Genomic DNA, 22,617 nt, shown 5'->3' on the forward strand with positions numbered 1-22,617 from the left:
TTGATCTGTTTCACAGCTTTTTATAATATATATGCACACACACACACATATACACACACACACATATCCAGAAATACTTCTCAAACAGGAGAATAATCAAAAATACCTTATGCATATAGGAACATAGCAGACAAAAAGACCACACACAATAAGCTTTCATAGTACACAAAATTTATCTCAAGGATAATCTTTTTAGTGGGAGTGCTTGCCCTCCTCACCATCTCACTCATTCTCTTCCCTCCCTTCCCCCTGCCACTTACACACTCTTCCTTGTTCTGTAAAAGGAATGCCTGGAATAGACACAAGGTGCTCTATGTTGGAGCTCAATGTCTTGATCTTAGAAGCTTGAAAGGGTAGGAACCATAACCTAGCAGCCTAATCTGACAGGCAGGACTATGAACTACAGGGTCAAGTTTCCTGATCCTTTCAAATATTTGGGGAAAAGAATTAAGTCCTTCTTTGGAGCTTTTCCAACATCATTACTATATTAAAGTGGTTTTTAGACTCCTTCCTATAGACAACCTTATTTCTGAGATATAAAAAAATAAGAGTCACACTCATAGGCTGATCCTGTGTTTGTCCACAAGTAATGATTCCCATGCATCATGACTAGAGAAATAGAATAAAGTGTGATGCTTCACAAAAATGATTTCTGGGCAATACTTGCTTAATCCTTCATCATATTGTAACATTCCATTTAAAACAACTAGTAAACAGTTACTATATATCTGAAGTGACATTTAAAATAGCTAAGTATCTCTATGATTAAATGGATCTCACCAACAATCATCAATGGCCAACAGTTAGACATTGTGTGCCTCCCAATGGAAATGTATACTTTAACATTCAAAGTATTGTTCCCCCTCCGCACGCGCGTACACATACACACACACGTCCTTAAATCTCTCAAGCCTCTAGACTAATGTTATTCTTAACTAGAGCAGAGAAGATAGATTTTTTTTAAGATTTGATTTATTTATTCATTAAAGACACACAGAGAGAGGCAGAGACATAAGCAGAGGCAGAAGCAGACTCCCCACAGGGAGCCCGATGGGGGACTCGATCCCAGGGTCCCAGGATCACACCCTAAGCTGAAGGCAGATGCTCAACCACTGAGCCACCCAGGTGTCCCAGAGAAGGAAGATTTTGCTCCCAAAGGAGCATTGTCTGGAGACATTTTTGGTTGTCACAAATGGGAAGTGCTGCTGGTTTCTAGTGGATACGGGCCAGGGATACTGTTAGACATTCTACAATGCATAAGACCGCTCACTTCAATAAAGAGTTAACTGTACCAAGGTTGTCATCTGTACCAAGGTTGAGAAAACTTGCTCTACATCTGGCAACCAATTTCCAAAAGATATAAGGGACAGATGAACTTGTTAAAGGACATCAGAGGATGCAATGATCAAAACCCAGACTGTGGGAAACTCAAAGTCAAGTCATTTGGTTTTTTCCAAGAAATACATTGCAAGGGGTAAAAAACAGAAATGGAAGGAAAATTTTCAAATCAGAAGACAGTAACTAACTCCAATGTATAAATTTTATTTGGACTTTGATTTAAATGACACTGTAAAAAGATAATAAGTCACTGGGGTAATTTTAAGAACTGATTATTTTAAAGAACAGTTGTTAACTTTTAGGTATGGTCATGATATTGTTGTTATGCTAGCTTTTAGTCCTTATATTTTAGACACAATTACTGAATCATTTAAAGATAAAATTACATGACTTCTGGGCAGCCCAGGTGGCTCAGTGGTTTAGTGTCGCCTTCAATCCAGGGCCTGATCCTGGAGACCCGGGATCGAGTCCTGCGTCAGGCTCCCTGCATGGAGCCTGCTTCTCCCTCTGCCTGTGTCTTTGCCTCTCTCTCTCTCTCTCTCTCTCTCTTTTTCTGTGTGTGTGTGTGTGTGTGTGTGTGTCTCATGGATAAATGAATAAAATCTTTAAAAAAACTATATGGCTTCTGAGAAGTGCTTCAAAATAATGGGTAGAAGAATAAAGAGCTATAGGTAAGACAAAATTAGCTATGAGTTGGTAATTGATAATTTGAGTGATGAGTACAAAGGAGTTGTACTCCTCCACACTTGACTCTTGACAAGCTTTATAATTTCCATAAAGAGGAGATAGTTATCACATCCACCTTGTGGTGTGAATGTAAAAATTGCATAAGATAGTGATCAGTGCCCAGCAAATGGCAGTTCCCTTTCCCACTTTCCACAAGTGTTCCAAACAAAGAGCGAAAACAAAATGAGGCCAATCTGTCTCTCTATATTAGCACTTTCTAAAGACTTTGATCCAGGCCATTCATTTCTTTCTTGTACAAATCTGGCTGTGGCCAGGAGATCAAAGCACAAAGAAATATGAAGATTCTTAATTTCCTGATTTGGATTTTTTATATACTCCTCCATAAATAGCACATAGTAATAAATAAACAAAGCAAAGAGAAATAGGAAAAAATACTTCATTATAAAACCCATTTATGTGTGTCGGATTCATCTTAGAGCCATGAACTCTGAAGAATTCATGACTTGTATGATTCCAGGAGCAATTAACTATCATATAAATCTGGCTCTCTTTCCCTAACAAATCCTTATTTCACCTATTCCTTGTACTTAAAAAAAAAAACAAAAACAAATAAAAGCTTGATTAAAAATTCTGGCTCAGATATTTTATAAAGCTCACTCACTTCCTTTCCTTCATTCCCTTCTATAACAGTGGCTTGCATGCTCGTACCCTGCCAGCTTTTTTCCGGAAGGTCTATTGGCAAAGTCGTGAGGCAGTTGTACTGGTGACTTTAGAGTTGGCTGCAGGGTGTTCACATGGAATAAATCCAAACAGTCTGTTTCAGCTGCCTTTTATTTTCCCTAAAGTAGCATTTCCCTCATTCCCATTGCATTTCCAATAAAGCACTCATTTTTATCCACTTGTAAATTAGGGATAAAAACACAGACTGTTGGCTGGTGGCACAGCCTCTAGTTCTCTCTTAAACTTGCACAAGGTAGGACTTTCTCCTTCTGTAAATAAAGTCCTTCATGAAAAGCAATCAACAGACTTGGAACTAGAAGATGGATTTAGCCCTAGCACTGCCACATATTGTACAACCTTGAACAAGCCACTCTACTCTTTGCAGTCTCAGTTTCTTTATTTATGAGAGTATACTACAACCTGCCCTATTCTCATTGAGGAGCCTAATTAAGAATAACAACCAAAATATATATAACACTTAGTAGTTTACAAAATACTATAAAATAAATGACCCATAATTAGTATTAGTCAAAAATATTTTCTTCACTTGCCATAATGAAGGACCTATTATTTGCTTTACAAAGTACTAAGAGACCTTGACTCATAGACTTGCTATTTTGTGGCATGCAGACAGACACTACCATCTGTATAATTGCCAGTACTAAGTCTAAACTTCCAAGTGAAAAGAGACCCAAATTAGAAGCAACATAATCTCTTTCCAAGGGAACATTTAAGTTGGGTTGGAAATTATACGACAACACAACTATACCAGCAATCCTGCTAGGAAATGGAGATACAAAGACAAATAGCATAGCGTCCTCTCAAAGAAAAATATACCCAAGGAAAGAAAGTATTGGAGAAGTAGAGGTGTTTTTTTTAAATGCACTGTATGTTGGGGCACCTGGGTAACTCAGTTGGTTAAGTGGCTGCCTTCAGCTCAGGTCATGACCCTAGTTGCGGATCATGGAGCCCCATATTGGGCTCCCTGTTCAGTAAGGAGTCTGCTTCTTCCTCTCCCTTTCTCTCTGCCTCTCCCACCACTAGCACATCCACTCTCTCTCTCAAATAAATAAATAAAATTTTTAAAAAATAAAATGCACTGTGTGATGATGGTGTCGATGCAACATGAATCTGCACCTGTTTAGACCCAGATCTCTTCTTTTCACATATACAAGTATTTCTTCCACAAAGAGTACAATTTGAACAATACAGTGAAATAGGAATAATTTGCTCATAACCAATTCATGTTAGCTCCCACCCGAGGCATATAGTACCATATCGGGAAATGTACCAAAATATACAGAAGATGGTTCATTCATCAAGAAGCATAAGATATACCATTTGAACCAAAGGAAGAAATTTAGAACAGTCCAGATAACTAAATTAAATCAAAATGATCAAACAATGAAGGAGGTGTCCCACAGGAATAGACTAAAACTTAAATGTCAGTTGGAGATATGATAACCAAGAAGTTTATGGTCAAGTGTTCTAGCAAGTTTTCTAAGGTACACAAAATCTATCCACTGACTATTGGAATACTGGAATATTAAAACAACTCCTTATAAAAATGAAGGAAAACAAGAAAAAAAAATTTTTTAAAACCAACTCCCTAAAGTTTGTAGCATAAATTTAAGAACAAAAATAAGAAAGTAACTTTACTCAGCTCATAGTAAACTTATGAAATGCAGTCTATCAAGAAATTCAAGGGAGAAAAAAAGCATAAAAATTCAAGGAAGTTCTGAATAAAAACATAAATGATATGCTTACAAGGGCTTTTAAGAGAAACTGGGTATGCCTGAAGGTAAAGACACAGATGGACCACAGGACTGACACAGTAGAATAATTCCTATATTCTTGTAATCTAACAATTGCATATAACCCTCAAGAGAGGCAGATTACTCCTTACTTATTTGTAAGAAGTACACAATGCACCATGATTGCACTCTCTTATTCTGGTTAGGGTAATATATTAATATAGAATACTATTATTTCTATGCCTTATCTCGTGGTAATCAGTTACAACGAACTGATCTGCCATTGGAGAAAGCCGTTTTCAAAATGTAACCCTTTTCCAAACCGGAAAATATTGAGTCCTTAAGAGCAGAAAAATTAATGAGACATTTGACCTAGAAACTTACCATCGTAATTCAATAAAACCCAAAATTGACCAAACTGGATTTTGTATTCAATGTATTCAATGACATTTCAAGATTATGCGTTACTGTTTAAAGCCTTACTTCAGGGGCACCTGAGTGGCTCAGTGGTGGAGTGTCTGCCTTCGGCTCAGGTCGTGATCCCAACGTCCTGGGATTGAGTCCCACATCAGGTTCCCTGCAGGGAGCCTGCTTCTCCCTCTGCCTATGTCTCTGCCTCTCTCTGTGTGTCTCTCATGAATAAATAAATAAACTCTTTTTTTTAATTTTTATTTATTTATGATAGTCACACAGAGAGAGAGAGAGAGAGGCAGAGACACAGGCAGAGGGAGAAACAGGCTCCATGCACCAGGAGCCTGACGTGGGATTCGATCCTCGGTCTCCAGGATCACGCCCTGGGCCAAAGGCAGGTGCTAAACCTCTGCACCACCCAGGGATCCCAATAAATAAACTCTTAAAAAAAAAAAAAAAGTCCCCTACTTCAAAAATAAATACAGAAATGTAACTGCGGGACATACTTAAAATGTCCTACTAAAAATAGTCTCATATCAGAATATCACCTCTAATCCATAAAAGAATTTGCCATGAAATTTCAATAGCAAGAGGCATATTGTAGGCATTTCTGTCCGTCAACAAATCTAAAAAATTGATTAAAATGCCAAAGGGACAAAGGTGAAAGCAAATACATTGCAAAGACTGAAAGGGACTCACGGCAGTCTTTCTCGTCAGTTCCATCTGAGCAGTCTCTGACGTGGTCGCACCTGTATTCGTTTGGTATACATTCACCATCGGAGCATGTAATCTGTTGGCTTGAGCATGTTCTCCCAGCTGTGAAGGGGAAAAAGATATTACTTTATAATTACTGCCAATGACAGACCAATCCATTGACATTTACCAAAGATGAGCAAGGAAATTTGAAAGCAAAGGCAAGAGAGTATATTGAACATAGAGCTCATAGGCTCAGAAAGTAGGTTATCCAGCTACACCAAGGTAGACACCTTACAATGCAAAAGCAAAGGTATTATCATCAGGATACTATCAAAATGCTCACAGAATCAGGGCACCTGGGTGGCTCAGTTGGGGAGCATCTAACTCTTGGTTTCTGCCAGCTCATGATCTCAGGCTCTTGAGACTGCGTCCTGCTACCAGGCTCCACACTTAGTGGGCAGTCTGCTTCTCTTCCTCTCCCTCTGCCTCTTCCACCGACCCCCAACAGCCCCCCACTCAGGTGTGCACATGCTTGCTCTCCTGTCTCTCCCCTAATAAAATATTTTTAAAATGCTCAAAGAATCATAACAACACTCAAGCATGTTAGTGTAGACAATTATATTATCAACATGTGTTGAGAATATAGATTGAAATCTATATGGTAAAAAAGGATGAATGAAATCAAAATTTTGCAGATATAGGTAGTAGCGGGAGATCAGTAAGGTCCCCCTCTTGAAATAATAATACTTGTTTAAAGATGAGGATATATGCCAAAGGGTTATAACAGTAGTTATTTCTGAGTGATTAAAAAAATGGGTGATTTTTTTCTTTAGATTTTTCAATATTATATGACTTTCTATATTGAACGTGTGTCAGTTTTATAAACAATTTAAACTACCTTGTTTTTATCCTATGTTGATTACAGTAGGTAAAAGCAATGCATCAGTAGTTTATCAAATTTACCTCTAGATAAAACAGATCAAATCAAAGGAATTGATGCTGCAAGCATCATGTGAATGCTATTCTGTAAGCCTAGGGCAGGAACTATCATGGGATTTTTCAATTGTCCACATAAAAAGAGAAGCATTTGAGGAACAGGGAAAATGTGATCCACTGAAAAAAATTATAATCATCAAATGGAAGAAAAAAGTTTTCCCCTGAATTTGCATAGTTTCCTAGACTTCTATATAGTAAAGATACTTAGGTTCAGCAAAATTTGGCTTTCTGATGAAATTTCATCTCTCTTAAGCATTGTGCCATTCACCTACACTTAAGAAAAACCTTTTGAAAAGACAAGTGGGTAATCAATTGCAGCTTTAGAGTTGACACTTGAAGATTCAAACATATCTTCATATCTGTTACCACATGATAAGTAAGACATTAAAAACTATCCATAATTACCACTCTTTTCCATGCTTAATTGATTATAACCTTTCATGTCATCTTGTTCCTTCTTTCTAATAAAATTATTTCATTATGAATGGGTTATGTAATTCTTGAATAGCAAACAAGATTTTTCCAGTCAGTCTACTTCTGACACTTTAACAGTATGATTTCCTATTTTCTCCCAGTATCTTATATTAATAAAATTAGAACAGAACAACTTGTCTAGAAATCACTTAAATGTCTGAATTCTACCCAAAGCAGACACAATTTTATCTGAGTAAGGCTAAAAAGGTTAATACTTTCTCATTAAATTCCCCTATAATTTACTTAAGTATATATTGCCAATTTCCACATAAAATTAAAGAACTTTTTTTATTCCCAAAAAAGCAAGTCATGAGTATTCTCAAGCAAAATAGGAAGAAAAACAAAATCAAGTGCCAATATTATTTTAAGTATATTGGCTTTCTTCTTAATCTGAAGCCCAAAGCAATTCTATATTTTGTGCTTAAGATTTCAAAAGGGTTTATGAGGAAGCAAGTAAAAGCTCATTCAAATAGAGAAATGATAAATTAAAATTATATGGATCCATCAACCAGTCTGATACTAGGATTCACTTTTTCACTAGTTACACTACTGAGGGCCTAGTCCATGCCACAAAGTATACCAACAATGGGAACATAATGATGAATGAGGAACAGTCCCTACCCTCAAGGAACTCATGGTTTTCTAGGAAATACTTCAAGAATTAATTAGAAAACAATGATGAAAGTGAATAGTAGGCCCACAAGGAATTACAGAAGCATCAAGGAGGGATGTCTAATTCACTCTGAGGTAAGACTGTGAACAGGGACAGCTTCCTTTAAGAGCCAGCACCCCTGGGGAATCCCTGGGTGGCTCAGCAGTTTAGCACCTGCCTTCGGCCCAGGGTGTGATCCTGGGGTCCTGGGATCGGGTCCCATGTCGGGTTCCCTGCAGGAGCCTGCTTCTTCCTCTGCCTGTGTCTCTGCCTCTCTCTCTCTCTCTCATGAATAAATAAGTAAAATCTTGAAGAAGAAGAAGAAGAAGAAGAAGAAGAAGAAGAAAAAGAAAGAAAGAAAGAAAGAAAGAAAGAAAGAAAGAAAGAAAGAAAGAAAGAAAGAAAGAAGAAGAAGAAGAAGAAGAAGAAGAAGAAGAAGAAGAAGAAGAAGAAGAAGAAGAAGAAGAGGAGGAGGAGGAGGAGAAGGAGGAGGAGGAGGAGGAGGAGGAGGAGGAGCTGCTAGCACCCCACCTGGGTCTTATAGGAGAAGAGGATAGGTTAGTTAGGTCAAAAGGAAAGGACTGTCTAGCAACATACACTCAGGTAGCATGCACAGAGGTCAAAGAGGGATTCGGCATGATATGCCCAAGGGAACTACAAGCACTACTGTGGACCCCACATTGAAATTTCAAGGCAGGAATGACAAGTGATAGACATGGAAAAATAAGCACCAGCCGCATCTTAGAAGCCACTATAAACCACTGTTAAGGGGCAGCCCGGGTTGCTCAGCAGTTTAGCGCTGCCTTCAGCCCAGAGTGTGATCCTGTGTCTCTGCCTCTCTCTCTCTCTCTCTCTCTCTCTCTCGTTGTCTCTCATGAAAATAAATAAATAAAATCTTTAAAAAAAAAAAAAAAAACCAGTTAAGGAGTTGGAGCTTTCTTCTTAAGGTGATACACACCAAAGGGTTTTCGGGTTTTAGTCAAAGCTTTCTGGTATCAGCATCAGGGAGAATCAGAGGAGACACACAAGGAGAGGCAGGGAGACCAATCCAGAAACCGTTGAAGTCACCCAGATAGGAGATGCTAGCAGTAATGACATAAATGGGAAAGAGGTGAACTTTAGAGGTGTTAGGACACGGTTGGTAACTAAATGTGGGCAGAAGAATCAAGAATAATCCCAAATTTCTAGCTTGAGTGCCAAAGGGACTATGATACCCTTTCCATGCTAATTGATTACATCTTTAATGTCACTTACAGCCATCATTATATTTCCTCTAATAGAAGGCCTTCGTTGTGAAATAAATTTCATAACATTCATAACAAGGAAAATGGCCTCAATCTGCCTATTTCTAACAGCTTGAGACTGACATTATATTTTCTGTTAGTACCTTATAGTGAGTTAATTTTACTTCTATGAAAAGATGATTCATGTAGACCAGCAATTATAGAAGGAAAAATCAGTTCAGGGGAGATTATTAACTCCACTTGGAACATCTTGAATTTGAGGCATCCTGGAGATCTCCAACAGGCAGTTGAATCTACAAGACTGAAGTGTGGGCAAAAAATCTGGGTCATAAGTGTAGACTTGGGTATTAGCCTATCCAGGGTTACTGAAATATCATAAAGTTGGTTGAAATTATCCTGGAAAAGTGTAGAGTAATAAGAGGAGTTGCTAAGTGCAGGGCTCTGAGCAACAGCCATACTCACAGGCTGGGCAGAAGGGGAAAACAAAATGGAATGATCAAAGAAGTTCAGAAAAGAATCAGGTCAGTGAGTAGTCATGGCAGCCAAGGCAGTAGCGTCTGGAAGGAGGAGTGATTGCCAGAGTCAACTGCAATAGAAAAGTCCATCCAATGATGAGAAAGGAAAAGAGTCCACTTTACTTGACAATCAGGAGTTCTCTGGCAACTTTAGTAAATATAATGGTGGCATATTTGGTAGCTAAAGGAGGTCTAATAACAAATTTTTTGTCATTCAAAATGCAAGAATTACCTTATGAAATCCATAGTCATTTAAAATGTCATGTAACATTGCTTATATATTACTGCTATAAAGTTTTCTCCAGTCTCTTTTCCTAAGCAGTTGTCCTTAGGAGTTTGCATCCCCTCTGTAATTTATTATTATTAGCAAAGGGTCCTCCACTACATTGTATCACAATCTTCAGCTCAGCTTTCTTCCTACTTTGTGTGGAAAATGGAACCAAAATGATATATCTCAAGCCAAAAGATAACTAAGATAACTAACTAACTCATCATTCATTAATTCATCCAGTACCCATTTATCAAGACTTTACTATCTACTAGACAAAATTACAAGCCCTAGGGATACCAGCAAAATAAAGCATAGTCACTGCTCTCCAGGGATTCGCAATCCAGCCCCATCCTGTTCTGAGTACTCACTGTCTACAGGTCTTCCCTTCCTTCCCCTAATACCTTTGAGGGGTTACCCAGAAAATTGTATTGGTCCAGACAGATTTCCTACAAAAAAATTTTTCCTGCCCTACTATACCTGGCACTTTTAGTTCCTTCCTTCTGAAGTTCTGAACTCTCACCCCGCCATCTCCCTCTTTCAGATCTGGTCGTCCCCCTTTGCCACTCCACCTCACATCCTAACACACCTCATCTGATGTGCCACGCCCCTATTTGGCCTTGAATTGCTCCTGTCCATGCCTTCTTCTAGATTGTCATTTATCACCACCACTACACTCCACAACCCTACATAGTTCACTAGTTTCCCCTTAATCACTTTGTCCCAAATATCACCATCCCTTTGTGGGAAGACCCCATGACCAACACTAACAAGCCCTAACAGGTTGTTTAATCATACAGTCTTCATTTTAGGTTTAAACCAAAGTTGAAGTCATGGGTATTTTAGAATTTCTATTCTCTTCCTCAAAACACCATTGGCCCAAATGAAAAGAGTTTGCTCTCAATGCTAGACTCAAGGGACACCTGGGTGGCTCAGGGGTTCAGCATCTGCCTTTGGCTCGGGCATGATCCCAAGGTCCGGATCGAGTCCCACATAGGGCTCCCTGCATGGAGCCGGTTTCTCCTCCTCCCTCTGCCCGTGTCTCTGCCTCTTTCTCTCTGTGTCTCTCATGAATAAATAAGTAAAAAAAAATTTTTTTTAATGCTGGACTCAAAAGTCCTAGGGTAAATTCCAAGCTTTTATAAATGTATCCAGGACCTACAGGCTGTGGCATCTCCACTGCTAGTCAAACAATGACTAAACAACTTCTCACATGAAGTAGTCATCAAAAACATCTGTTTCTGTGGACAATGACTGTAAAAATGCCAACAGGATCTTGGCTGACATCTTAAAATTAACACAAAGTGATGATTTGTGGGATGTGCATTTAATGAAACAGAATGTATATATGGGAGGCTTAAAGGTGAACGCCACACTGTGATCAGAGCTAGACTCTTCTATAAGACAATTGGGGTTAAGAAGCTGAAATGGTTCCTCACAGTCTGATATCTTCTCTCCAATTTCCACCTCAGTCCAACTTAGACTTCTAAAAGGTCTTCGGTTTTTTTATTGGAGGGGGGGTTGTTTTTTGGTGGTGGGGGGAGTGTCATAAAAAAAAACACAAGGGAAGGATATTATCTTCTCTCTTCTAGATGTTGAAATTAGACTTATAGGGATATGAAATCCAGGACTTCTACAGCTTTCGAGCAGTAACAAAAAGCCAACATGCTTAAGATAGGAGAACAGAAAAGTGGGAGAAAATTGGCTGATGTTTGTTACTGAACTGGGAATTAATCAACCCTGGAACATTACATTTAGGCTTCTTATTGTGTAAGATAATAAAGTTCCCTTTGCTTGCCTATTTTGAGTTGTGTTTTTCATTTTTTGCAGCCAAAAACATCCTCATCAATACAGGAATAATTTTAAATTATACAAATATCCCTAATGGATGAAGCAAAAGAATGATACAGATGGCATATCTCTCATATGCTGCCATCTTATATTTTGCCAAGATTATTCTCTCTTCTAAAATTATTTAAGCCCACTAAAAACCCTTTTCCAGTTTGATCCCAAATAAATTATAATTTAAGAGTTTCTTCCAGGTTACTGTCCTGAATCCCCTCAGGTATGCAGCAGCTGGCAAGGTGCCCCTGATTGCTACCATTTTCCTTCTTTTTGCAACTCATTCTATGCAGGCTGTGCCAGCAGTCACTGGAGCAACAACAACACTTACCACATCTAATTACTAGCTCCATTTCCACTTAATCAGAAAGAAGATAGTTTACTAATTCTGAGGCAGAAGGGGTAGAGGGTCTGCATAGTGCACTGCAGGAGCAAAAGGACCCATCCAATTGCCAACCACACAAATGAAGACCCCATCGATAGATACCAATAAATGTTTTGTTTCTTTATTGAGTGTAACACAATCTTAATTAATTAAATACTGGGAACCGATCTTATTTCCAAATAGCTGGGGTATATTTACAATTCTTCAGAGCACATTCAGACTCTCAATATCATCTAACCCTGAGTGAGACTGCCAGCATAGGTTCCCCTGTTGTTTAAGTTCCAACTCAGCATTTATAAAGAACCATCCCATTGTTATTGCATTTGTAACATGTGAGATTTTAGGTGTCCAGGAGGCCAAAACAAAACTCCTCTATAAACACTTACGACAATGCTGATGTTCATCAGAGCCATCCTCACAGTCCCGTTCACCATCACATTCCCAGGAGTTAGGGATGCATTGACCTTCACCATGACACAGGAATTGGTTCACCTTGCAAGAAGGAGGAGCTAAAATAAACCAGAAAAGGACTCATTATGTCAAACATCCACTCTATTATACCATAAGCGATGCTTATTTCAAAAGAATCTATCTCAACTCCTGCTTAATATAATTGATGGCAAAGAGTAAACAATCCTATACAAGGGCCTGTGGACTCTAATCAGCATTCAATGCCAAATAATCCCAGCAATGGCCTCACGACAAACTGATGATCCAAAGCAACACAAAATACAAAGAATAAAACTAATAGCCAAAACACACCCATACAAAGACATGACAAAAAATATTAATTACATTTTAAATCTAAATAAAAATTGACCATGACTTATTGTTAAGTTATTCAAATTGTTTTGAAATAACTAATAGTAAAGCATCATGATGAACTGAAAAAACAAGATTTGGAAAAGAAGACCCAGAATTGAATAATTATTATTTCTACAATTTTCTTGCTTTAGGATCTTTGGCAGGTTCTCTGAGCTTTAATATATGCACCATAAAATTGGGACTTTATTAATCTCATAGTTTGCTATAAAAAAATCCATTAAATAACATATGTGCAAGTACAGTATAATGTTAGTTGCTATCTCTATTTTCATTGGTACTCTGCTATTATTGTTATAGAACATTGCTATTACATTAACAATCTCTAAAGAATTGTTGGTATAACTGTTCATTTATTCCTCTATCCTAGAATACACAATTCTTAATTTTCTGCTCCTAATGTTTAACCTAAAATAAACTCAGGTAGCCCAGAGGAGGTGAATGGATAGCACACAATGGGAGCTTGTTAGAAATGTAGAAGCTCAGGTCCCACTCCAAATATATGAATGCAAAACCTGCACTTTAACAAGCTCCCCAGGTGCTCCATTTGTGCATGAAAGTTTGAGAAGTACTATCTATATAAGACCTATTCCCCATCTTTCTCTCATTTCCAAATGCACCATGATCCAAGCAACACACCAAAGTTTGTTCTGTTGTGCCACAGGATGGCCAACAATTCAAAACAAATTAATTTTTCACCTGATTTCTTGGTTTTTGGATGATATCCCTTGTCTTTCACAAATCATAATGAATGAAATTGCAGTAGAGCAACTGATCATATATGACAAGCCAGGAAAGCATTAGATATTAAGGGTTGGGATTTGTGCAGGAAGGAGGCCTTTCATGGATGATTTTACTTCACTATGCCTGTTTCCTAATCTGAAACCTATCTCAGAATATTGAGAGAACTAAATGAAGAAACATAGGTGAAAATTATTTTATAATTAAAATTTGGGTTACAATACTACTGTGTTTTTATCTATATTTTTTGAGGTTCTGAATAGTCCAATGGGTTTTATTCTTTTTTTTAAATGTAATTTCATTTACATTCAATTAATTAACATATAGTGTATTGTTAGTTTCAGAGGTAGAGTCCAGTGATTCATCTGTTGTATATAACACTCAGTGCTCATTACATTATATGCCTTCCTTAATGCCCATCACCCAGTTACCCCATCCCCACCTCCCCCAGCAACCCTCAGTTTGTTTCCCATGGTTAAGAGAACTATAATCTTTTTAAACATAAAACTATACTAGCCTCTTCTGTGACCTTTTTGTGTAAATCGCCTAAGTTATACTATGTCTTTTATACAAAACAGATTCCTCCTTGAATTACAAATCACAGTTGGTGCACAAAATTTCCAGAGGGAATAATCTGAAATAGGCTTATAGGCTTCAGAAAACTACTCACAAATTTGTTTCCATATCAAGGTCATGGGATAACGGTAAGACAGAAAATGATGTGAATTGAACCCCTTCTTCAGAATTATTAATGCCATCAGTTCTCTTCAGCCACAAAGACCTCAAAAGACTTGAGTCCAGTCCCAAATCTATCACTAAAGGCACGGCTCTTTATCTTCGGTACAGCTGAATTCAGCAGGAAGCACTAATGCCACTCACAACAGAGCTTTGCCCAGCCCCTCCTCACTTACGGCAGCCGATTTCATCTGTGTCATCCAAACAGTCTCTGGTCCCATCACACCTCCAGGATGCAGAGATACATTGCCCATCTTCACAGCGAAAATCCTCACTTCCACATTCTGTAACTGCACAAGCAAAAGAAAACCAGTTTAAAAACCTATCCACAAAAAAATAAAAATAAAATAAAATAATAAATAAATAAAAACCTATCCACACAGATATTTAACCAAAGAAATACAATTTTTTTATAAAAATGAAAAATTATGCAGTGAATTAGTAATCAAAGGAATGTGACTTACAAAATTAGGAAAACATTTTTATGATTATTGTATTTTCTGTTTCAGGGTATTCAGGAAGAGTTCATTTCTGCACACGGCTGACTAGAGTGTGCCTTGATATAACCAGTCCAGAAAGAAATTTGATAACATGTATTTTGTTTTTTAAAAGAGCTTATTCTTAGTTCTTTTATTTTTAGGTGTTTTTTCCCCCCTAAGGAACTAATCAGAGAATTAGACAAAGATTTACATATGGAGATCTTAATCACAATATTACTTACAATAATTTGCAAACTATCTAGATGTTTGATAATAAGAAAAGGATAAAGTTTTCTTATAGCTTTATTTTGACATATTAAGAACTCACTAAAATGGTTATGTAGAACTTCTAAATGATTTAGATAAATATTTATAATATGTAACAAAGATGAGGATGTAAAATTTCACCTATAACAGAGTTATATATGGAGAAATAAAAGTGTAGAAAAAGGCCAGAATATTAATGGTGATTATCTCTGATTGATACCATGAGTAACTTTTCATTTGCTTGACTGTGCTTTTTTCTTTTTTGGAGTTCCCTGCTCTTTATTTTTTTTAAGTGCTCTTTTATTACCAAATCATAGATAGCAATTTATGGTCCTTCATTCTTAGATTCAGACCAATATTTTGGCTTTTTGTTTAACAACTTAGTAAGATCCCAGCTCTGTCAGATCATCTCCCCAAACAAAAAATTTTTAAGTCAAAAAAAAGAAAAACCTACCAAAGAAAAATCTCTGCACCCAACCAGAGTGCTCAAATTTGACCCCCAAAGTTACTACATTCCCAAGAGGCAGTGATTTCCTCTAGTAATAGCAGAAAGAGAACATAGCTTAAATACATTTATTTCATTCAACCACTATATCCAGCAATTTTCCCAGGTCTCCCCAGGGGACTAATTTGGCAGTTGGAAACCTTCTGAGTTTCCCCAAATATCCGACCAGTAACTTCCCCACGTATTATGTGCCAAGTAGGAAATTTTTTTAAAGAGATCAGCCAACATCAGCCCAACTTGGAGTAGACTCAAAATTATTCTTTCACAAGCCCAAAGTGGTAGGAGTAATTTCGAAGTTTGGAAGAATACAACTATTTCCCTCATGTATTTAAGAAATCATGCTAAATTACCTATTTCAGTTATTGGCTAATTAACCCAAAATTAGGCAAATATACAGATCAATTATCTACTCCTAAAATAAATAAACAATCTGCTATCCTGACTTGTGTAAATGCAGGCATATCAACAGCATGACATAAACATAGTTAAGTGATCTATTCCTAGGGGATATAGGCTACTTTGTTCATGGAATGTTCAAATCTGATTGTCTGGTAGTGACATCCTGATTTATAATGTATGCTGCAAATGGTCAGAAACTTCCCTTGGCTAAATGGTGGTACCGAGTGGTACAGGAATACGTACACCCAAATACCTTCTATAGACTAATGCACGATGGTGGTTGGTGGTGCAGGTCTGGGGTTGGTGGTGCAGGTCTCTTATCAACTACCTTTAAAACACAACAACCTCCCTTGCAAAAATGCCCCTAAGGAATGTACAAATTCACTCTGGAATCCCAGAACTTCTCATTGGATTTTGTTCTACAAAGCAATATTTCCATGGGAGATTAGTGGCTTTGGAGGTTTAGCTATTAACACAACATATATTAAATCACTTTTATCAATTAGGTCTATTGTTAGTAATCCAACATAACACATTTGTAAGTTCAGTACATTTGTCTCCCTTAGTATCTAATAATTTCTGGTTGAAAAATTATAACAATCTAAAGGTCAGTCTACTTACAAAGAGTTTCATATTGCTATGAAAAAAAGAAAAGCATAAACTTAGAAACTGAGTATAGAGAAGAAAATAAATTCTTAAAACAATTTATAGCCTGTTATAAAATACATAATTCTTAAGCAATTTTTATTACAAGTCAGATTTTCTTTTATTTTTGCAAAAATATGAAGTTAAACACATCATTAAAAGGACACAAAATATAAACCCAAGTCATTTTTAAATTACTTCAAAGCCAGTTACATAAAATATATAAAAAAATGAAATTGATAGGGGAAATTTTGCAATTAACTCTTTTCTAGTTAGTGTTTTTTCACGTTTGATCTCCCAAATACTCAGTTATCTGCAGTAATTTATCAAAATCAATTTACTTAATTTATCAACAGATCCATGATAATTCATCTGTCAAGTTCACCTTTTCAATATTACCTTCCTTGCCTGTTACAACTCCCAAATGACTATTGTTTGGAAATACCTCTCCAGAAAAAACAAACTGATACTTTATCATTGCTGGGTGGCCTCCCAGGGATCAACCAAGATGCTCCACTGGTGTCAGAAGCCTGTCATTCATTTTATTATAAAGGAAGTATGTGCTATTTAAAAGCAAACTACTAGTGAAAAGCTCTGATAACAATTGCAGGTGCCCCTGATTTCAATTGATCTGTAAGCACTGCATTTATTCTCTTTTGTTTTAAACAAGTAGCCTTTACTCTCAACTCCACCAAAGGTATCTACATCTTATTGTTTAATAATTTAAAGTCCAAAAAAGCAGGGAGAGGGATTTCATACACTGGAGCTAAATCATTTGTGAAGAAAAAAAAAAATCTAAAAACAGCAAAATTAAATTTTTTTTCAACAAATAGTCTCTAAACATCCATAACTATTAATCCAGTTTTAACCTAGAGGTAATTTTACAAACAGTAACTTTCATAACTTTAAAATATTTTCCCTCTAATAAGAGCCAAGAAGGTATATTTGATAATCCACACTGAAATTAAAAAAATCTTTGTTAAAGGGCTCCTGGGTGGCTCAGTTGGTTAAGCGTCCAACTCTTGATTTCAGTTCAGGTCATGATCTTAGGGTTGTGAGATCGAGCCCTGCATCAAGCTCCTTGCTGGGAGTGGAACCTGCTTATAATTCTTTCTCCCTCTGCCCTTCCTCCCTTTCTCTCTCTCTCTCTCTCTCTCTCTCTCTCTCTCTCTCTCTCTCAATCTCTCTTTAAACAAATTTAAATAAAAAAATAAAAAACCTTTTGTTAAGAACCAGGCACAGCCATTGACAAGAAACCATTAGGACCAAATGAACATCCTACTTCCCCAGCACCATCCCTGGGCCTTTTCCAAGGATCAAAATAGATTGATGCAAAGATGAAAAATACTCGTGTGGCATGTAAATGCCATGCATCATTCTAAACACTTTGCCAACTTCAAGTCATTTAACTTCCATAACAACCCTAAAAGATAGATGCGATTATTATGAACATTTCACAAATAAAGAACTTGAGGCACAGAGCAGTTCAGTAACTTGCCCAAGATCAAACAGCAAGCAAGTGCAAAGCAAAGATTTGGACCTGACAGTTCTAGTTCTGGCATCTGTGCTATGTTGACCACTGCTCTGTGTTCCCTTATACCAAAGAAGGAAAAAGAGAAAGCAAAAAGGAAAAGAAAAAAGTTACTTCACCAAGCTCAAGAAAGAATGTAAAAATTTGACTTTTTCCAAAGTTGCTATCCACATTAGCTGAATCCGTGAACTGGACTAGTGTGGAATCCATACCACACCATATGCTCATATAATTCAGTTGGAGAAGAAGAGTAGTCTATCTGGCAACAAACACTGCACATAAAAATTCTTTGGCTTAGGAAAATTTGCTACAATCAAAAACAAGCCAGGGACATCAAAAAAAAGAGGTTCAATCTCTTCAAGAAAACATTAAATTAGACTAAGGATAAACTTGTTTTCCAATCTTATAAAACCCCAAACTGGAGAAAAACCAGTGATCCTTAAATAACCATATCCCAAGCTTCCCGGGCTAAGTGTTGGACTAAGAAAGTGTTAAGATATTAGAGAAACAGTTAATGCCTCAAGGAAGAAAGAAGTCATTTGTCTTTCAAGTGCAGGGAACAGTACTGAATTAAGTACACCACTTCTGTATTCTTTACAGCCTCTAGCGCAGCGCTAGGCACTTGGGGATAGTCAAGGCACACTTACCAGGTAGTGAAAATTCCTCTTCATAAAATTCAGCCTCTTGGTATCATTATATATATAAAGCCACTATATATATAAAACCATCAAGACATACAATAACACTTTATAGGAGTTTGTTTGTTATCTTAAATCCTCAGAAAGGAAAATGAAATCTGGAATAATTTGCCAATTCCTTGAAAGAGGAATGCCCAGAAATTTTAAAGAGAAAAATGTTGAGTCACATTAAAAGTTTTGATTCTTTTACCCTTGCTTAGTGAGAGTTTCTTTTTTTTTTTTTTTCTCATAAATTCTTTTCTCAAAAGAGAAAGGCAAGTCGTAGTCAATGGAACATTGTCCAAAATTAACAGAGTAAGGTAATTTCTATGGCAAATCCTATTTTCCTGTTAGATCCTCTTAACATGTGCTGGGCCTTCCAGACACTTGGGTCTACCTGAGGAGGTGTATGAGCTCTTTTTAAAGATAAAGTACATGGCAGAGGCTCCTGGGTGGCTCAGTCGGTTAAGCATCTGCCTTCAGCTCAGGTCATGATCTCAAGGTCCTGGGATCAAGCCCCATGTCAGGCTCCCTGCTCAGCAGGGAGTCTGCTTCTCCCTCTCCTCCCTACTCCTGCTCTGTCTCTCAAATAAATAAATAAAATCTTTATTTTTTAAAAAAAGTGTAAGAGGCAATCCCTTACTTCAATCATAATTCTTGCTTCACTTTTCCTGTACTTTTTTATTTTGACATACTTTTGATGTTTATAAATTGGGCAATAATTCCCTACAACTCACACCTTATCCACACCAACAAGGCCTGTTCCCTTCAAAGACTGAGAGTCACTTGTTTATTTCCAAAACTTTACACTGCGGTCATGACAGCCAAGCATAACAAATTATGTGGAAGATCCTACTCTGCCTAATATCAACTGGTGGAATAGTCCATGTTCAACTGATGAACTACTCTCTTCCTGTGCAACATTCTAGCTGCCTGGTTTCCCTAACAGGTTGTCAAATAAGAGGCCGGAGTTCTTTTTGCTTTTTAATCCAGTTTACAAACTACTGAGTCGACTGTTTTTTCCAAATTATTGTTTCAGAGCCCTGATGGCTGATTACGTCAAAACACCATTAAGAAGACATTTCAAGAATTCAAGGACTTTGAAGCAAAACCCACAAAGCCACTTGATGAGTGATCACGTACACATCTCACTCATGTAAGTGCAGTAAAAAACAAAAAAGAACCAGAAGTATATGATATCAGATTCACTAAAGCCACAAAAAAATTTATACCTACTATGTACAAGACATGGCTCTAGGGCTTGTGGAAGAAACAAAGAAAGATATGGTCCTTTTGTCAATAGAGCTTATAAATTTATCGGGGACAAGAGTTATATGATATAAATTAGCCATGTATTTTAAGTGTTTTCTGTAGATTATCTCACTTATCATCACAACAATCCCATGAAATAGTATTAATAGTCCCGTTTTATAGATGAGGAGACTGAGGCTTGACCAAATCTCACAACTAGTAAATAAAGGAACAGGGATTCAGACCTATGTAGTTCAGCTCCAAAGCGGTGTCATATGACTGTAGGTGATTTGGTTCTGAATAAGCAGCAGCACAGACAATAAAAATCAAAGGGTCTCAGGCATCCCCAGTGGCACAGCGGTTTAACGCCGCCTTCAGCCCAGGGTGTGATCCTGGAGACCCGAGATCAAGTCCCACATCAGGCTCCCTGCATGGAGCCTGCTTCTCCCTCTGCCTGTGTCTCTGCCTCTCTCTCTCTCTCTCTCTCTCTCTCTCTCTCTGTGTGTGTGTGTGTGTGTGTGTGTGTGTCTCATGAATAAATGAATAAAATCTTTAAAAAAAAAATCAAAGGATCTCAAGGAGGAAAAAACTAATACCACAAGCTGGAGTAATTAGAGAAGGCTTCATGAAGGAGAGTAAGACTGCATGGGCCATTGTGGATGGGCAGGATTAGCAAAGAGAAGGGACCAGCACTTTGTATAAGGTTCAAACAATTTGAGAGAAGCCCAACATAGGTGAGAGCTTAATGGGGAGGCCTCTGTGAGACAAGTGCAGGGAACCTCTTGTGAGGGCAGGACAAGGTTGGGGAGATGGAGAATAAAGTACCATAAATGTCAAGCAATTTGACATTTGACATTTGTCAGGTTGACAAATGGGTTGACTGCAGGGAAGTCTAGAGATCATTAGTGCCAGTAATTGTTAAAACTAAAAGTGGCTCTGCATAGATGTAATCCTGGACAGGGATACAGACTTTGGTCATGAAAAGGGCTCAGGGCTCCACTTCATACCCCAGAAACTGAGCCACAGTGTGAATGAGCTTGGTGAGTAAGCTAGTCAGTGATCCACCAAAAGGCTGCTAGGAGATGGGGCACCTGGGTGGCTCAGTTGGTTAAGCCTCTGACTCTTGATTTTGGTCCCCATCATGATCTCAGGGTTGTGAAATCGAGCCCTTTGTCAAGCCCCGTGACTGGCTCCATGCTCAGCAGGGAGTCTGTTTTAGATTCTCTCCCTCTTCTTCTGCCCCTACCCCTGCTCACATGCACTCTCTGTGTGTGTGTCTAAAATAATAAATAAATCTTAAGGAAAAAAAGGGGCTTCTGGCAAAGATGGGTCTTATCTTGCAGCCCCTCCACTTGGCCCAGGCCTGGTCCCCTTGCATGACAAATGACCAGCAGATTCTACAGGTGCACCAAAGGTAGCTTAGTGTCCTTTACCTGCTGGCTTCTCGAAGCTGAATGTTTCTCACCATCCAGCCTACAGAATTCAGTCAGCCCTTCAGATAATTGATCTCAAAGATTGCTTAAATATTTGCTTCATAATTTTTTAAAAGTGCCTTTTCAATGACCAAAAAGCCAGCAGGATAATGTGATGTACTATCAATGTAGCCTCCTCAATCTGAGAAGTGGGAAATTGTTTCCACTTTTTCTAACTGAGCAATTCCTCATTTTCATTTATATGCTAGCTACCTGCCTTCTTCCCCTTCCCCCTAGTCTTTTACATTCTACTTATATTTCATTGAGCACCCCTTAATCTTGACCACCAGACTATCAACCTGCACTGCAGAGCATTATAAATAAAACTGCACTTCTCAGGGGTTCTGAAGAGGACACAACTGGCATTTAGAGTGGGACAATTATTTAATTGCCAGGTGCAAAGCTGGATATATAGCATCTTTGGGCCTCATATGTGGAATGCCAGTAGTGCCCTTCCCTGGAATCACTGTGACAACAAAGAACACCCCATACATGTCCAAACATCCCTTGAGAGTGGTGGTACCACCCTCAAAACAACTTAGAATCTGTAAGCAGCTTGTAGATTCAGAGCTCAAAACATCTTAACCCACATGAAAGAGATCTTCTAAGAAAACCCCTATAATAAATTCTTTCCTTCTAAAGATAATAAAATTTCTTAAACAGCAATCCCACTCCCTCCCACCCAGCAATAAGAGAGCCTGGGATTGGGCAATATCATGCTGCAGCTCCTCGTACCAGCAACTTGAAATGAACTCCCCTGGGAGTGTGATAAAGAATCTAAGTTCCAGGGAGGTCTGCTTCACCCTGGAATGTTCCACGGTGCGTCCGCAGGCTTACCCATTCAGGGGTGAGGGGAGTCACAGAAAAAAAAAAAAAAAACAAGCCAGGAATCTGAAATCCTCAAGCAATTCTTCATTAACATAAAAGGATCAATGTTAGGAAAAATAAAGTCATAGACACACCTGCTTCATGGAACAAACTTTTCCCCCCAGTGTAAGTATCATAACAAAAAATAAGTTCTTCAAATGTCCTCTCCTAACCCCTGACACATACACTTAAAATTTTTTTAATAAAATATAAATTGGCAATCACATGAGTGCCTAAAACATTC

The 22,617-nt window shown here is 37.8% G+C and overlaps 1 protein-coding gene across 1 annotated transcript in view; it reads right to left on the reverse strand.

Moving 5' to 3' along the window:
• LRP2 (LDL receptor related protein 2) overlaps positions 1-22,617 on the reverse strand; it is a 197,591-nt gene that overhangs the window by 146,452 nt on the left and 28,522 nt on the right. The window contains exons 2-4 of the mRNA XM_041774050.1: positions 14,457-14,570; positions 12,369-12,491; positions 5,610-5,726 (exon numbers count right to left, since the gene is read on the reverse strand). Coding sequence (XP_041629984.1) covers positions 5,610-5,726; positions 12,369-12,491; positions 14,457-14,570 — 354 coding nt within the window. The remainder of the gene's footprint in view (positions 1-5,609; positions 5,727-12,368; positions 12,492-14,456; positions 14,571-22,617) is intronic.

Source organism: Vulpes lagopus, chromosome 11 (assembly GCF_018345385.1).
Source record: "Vulpes lagopus strain Blue_001 chromosome 11, ASM1834538v1, whole genome shotgun sequence".
In the NCBI taxonomy this organism is placed as follows: domain Eukaryota; kingdom Metazoa; phylum Chordata; class Mammalia; order Carnivora; family Canidae; genus Vulpes; species Vulpes lagopus.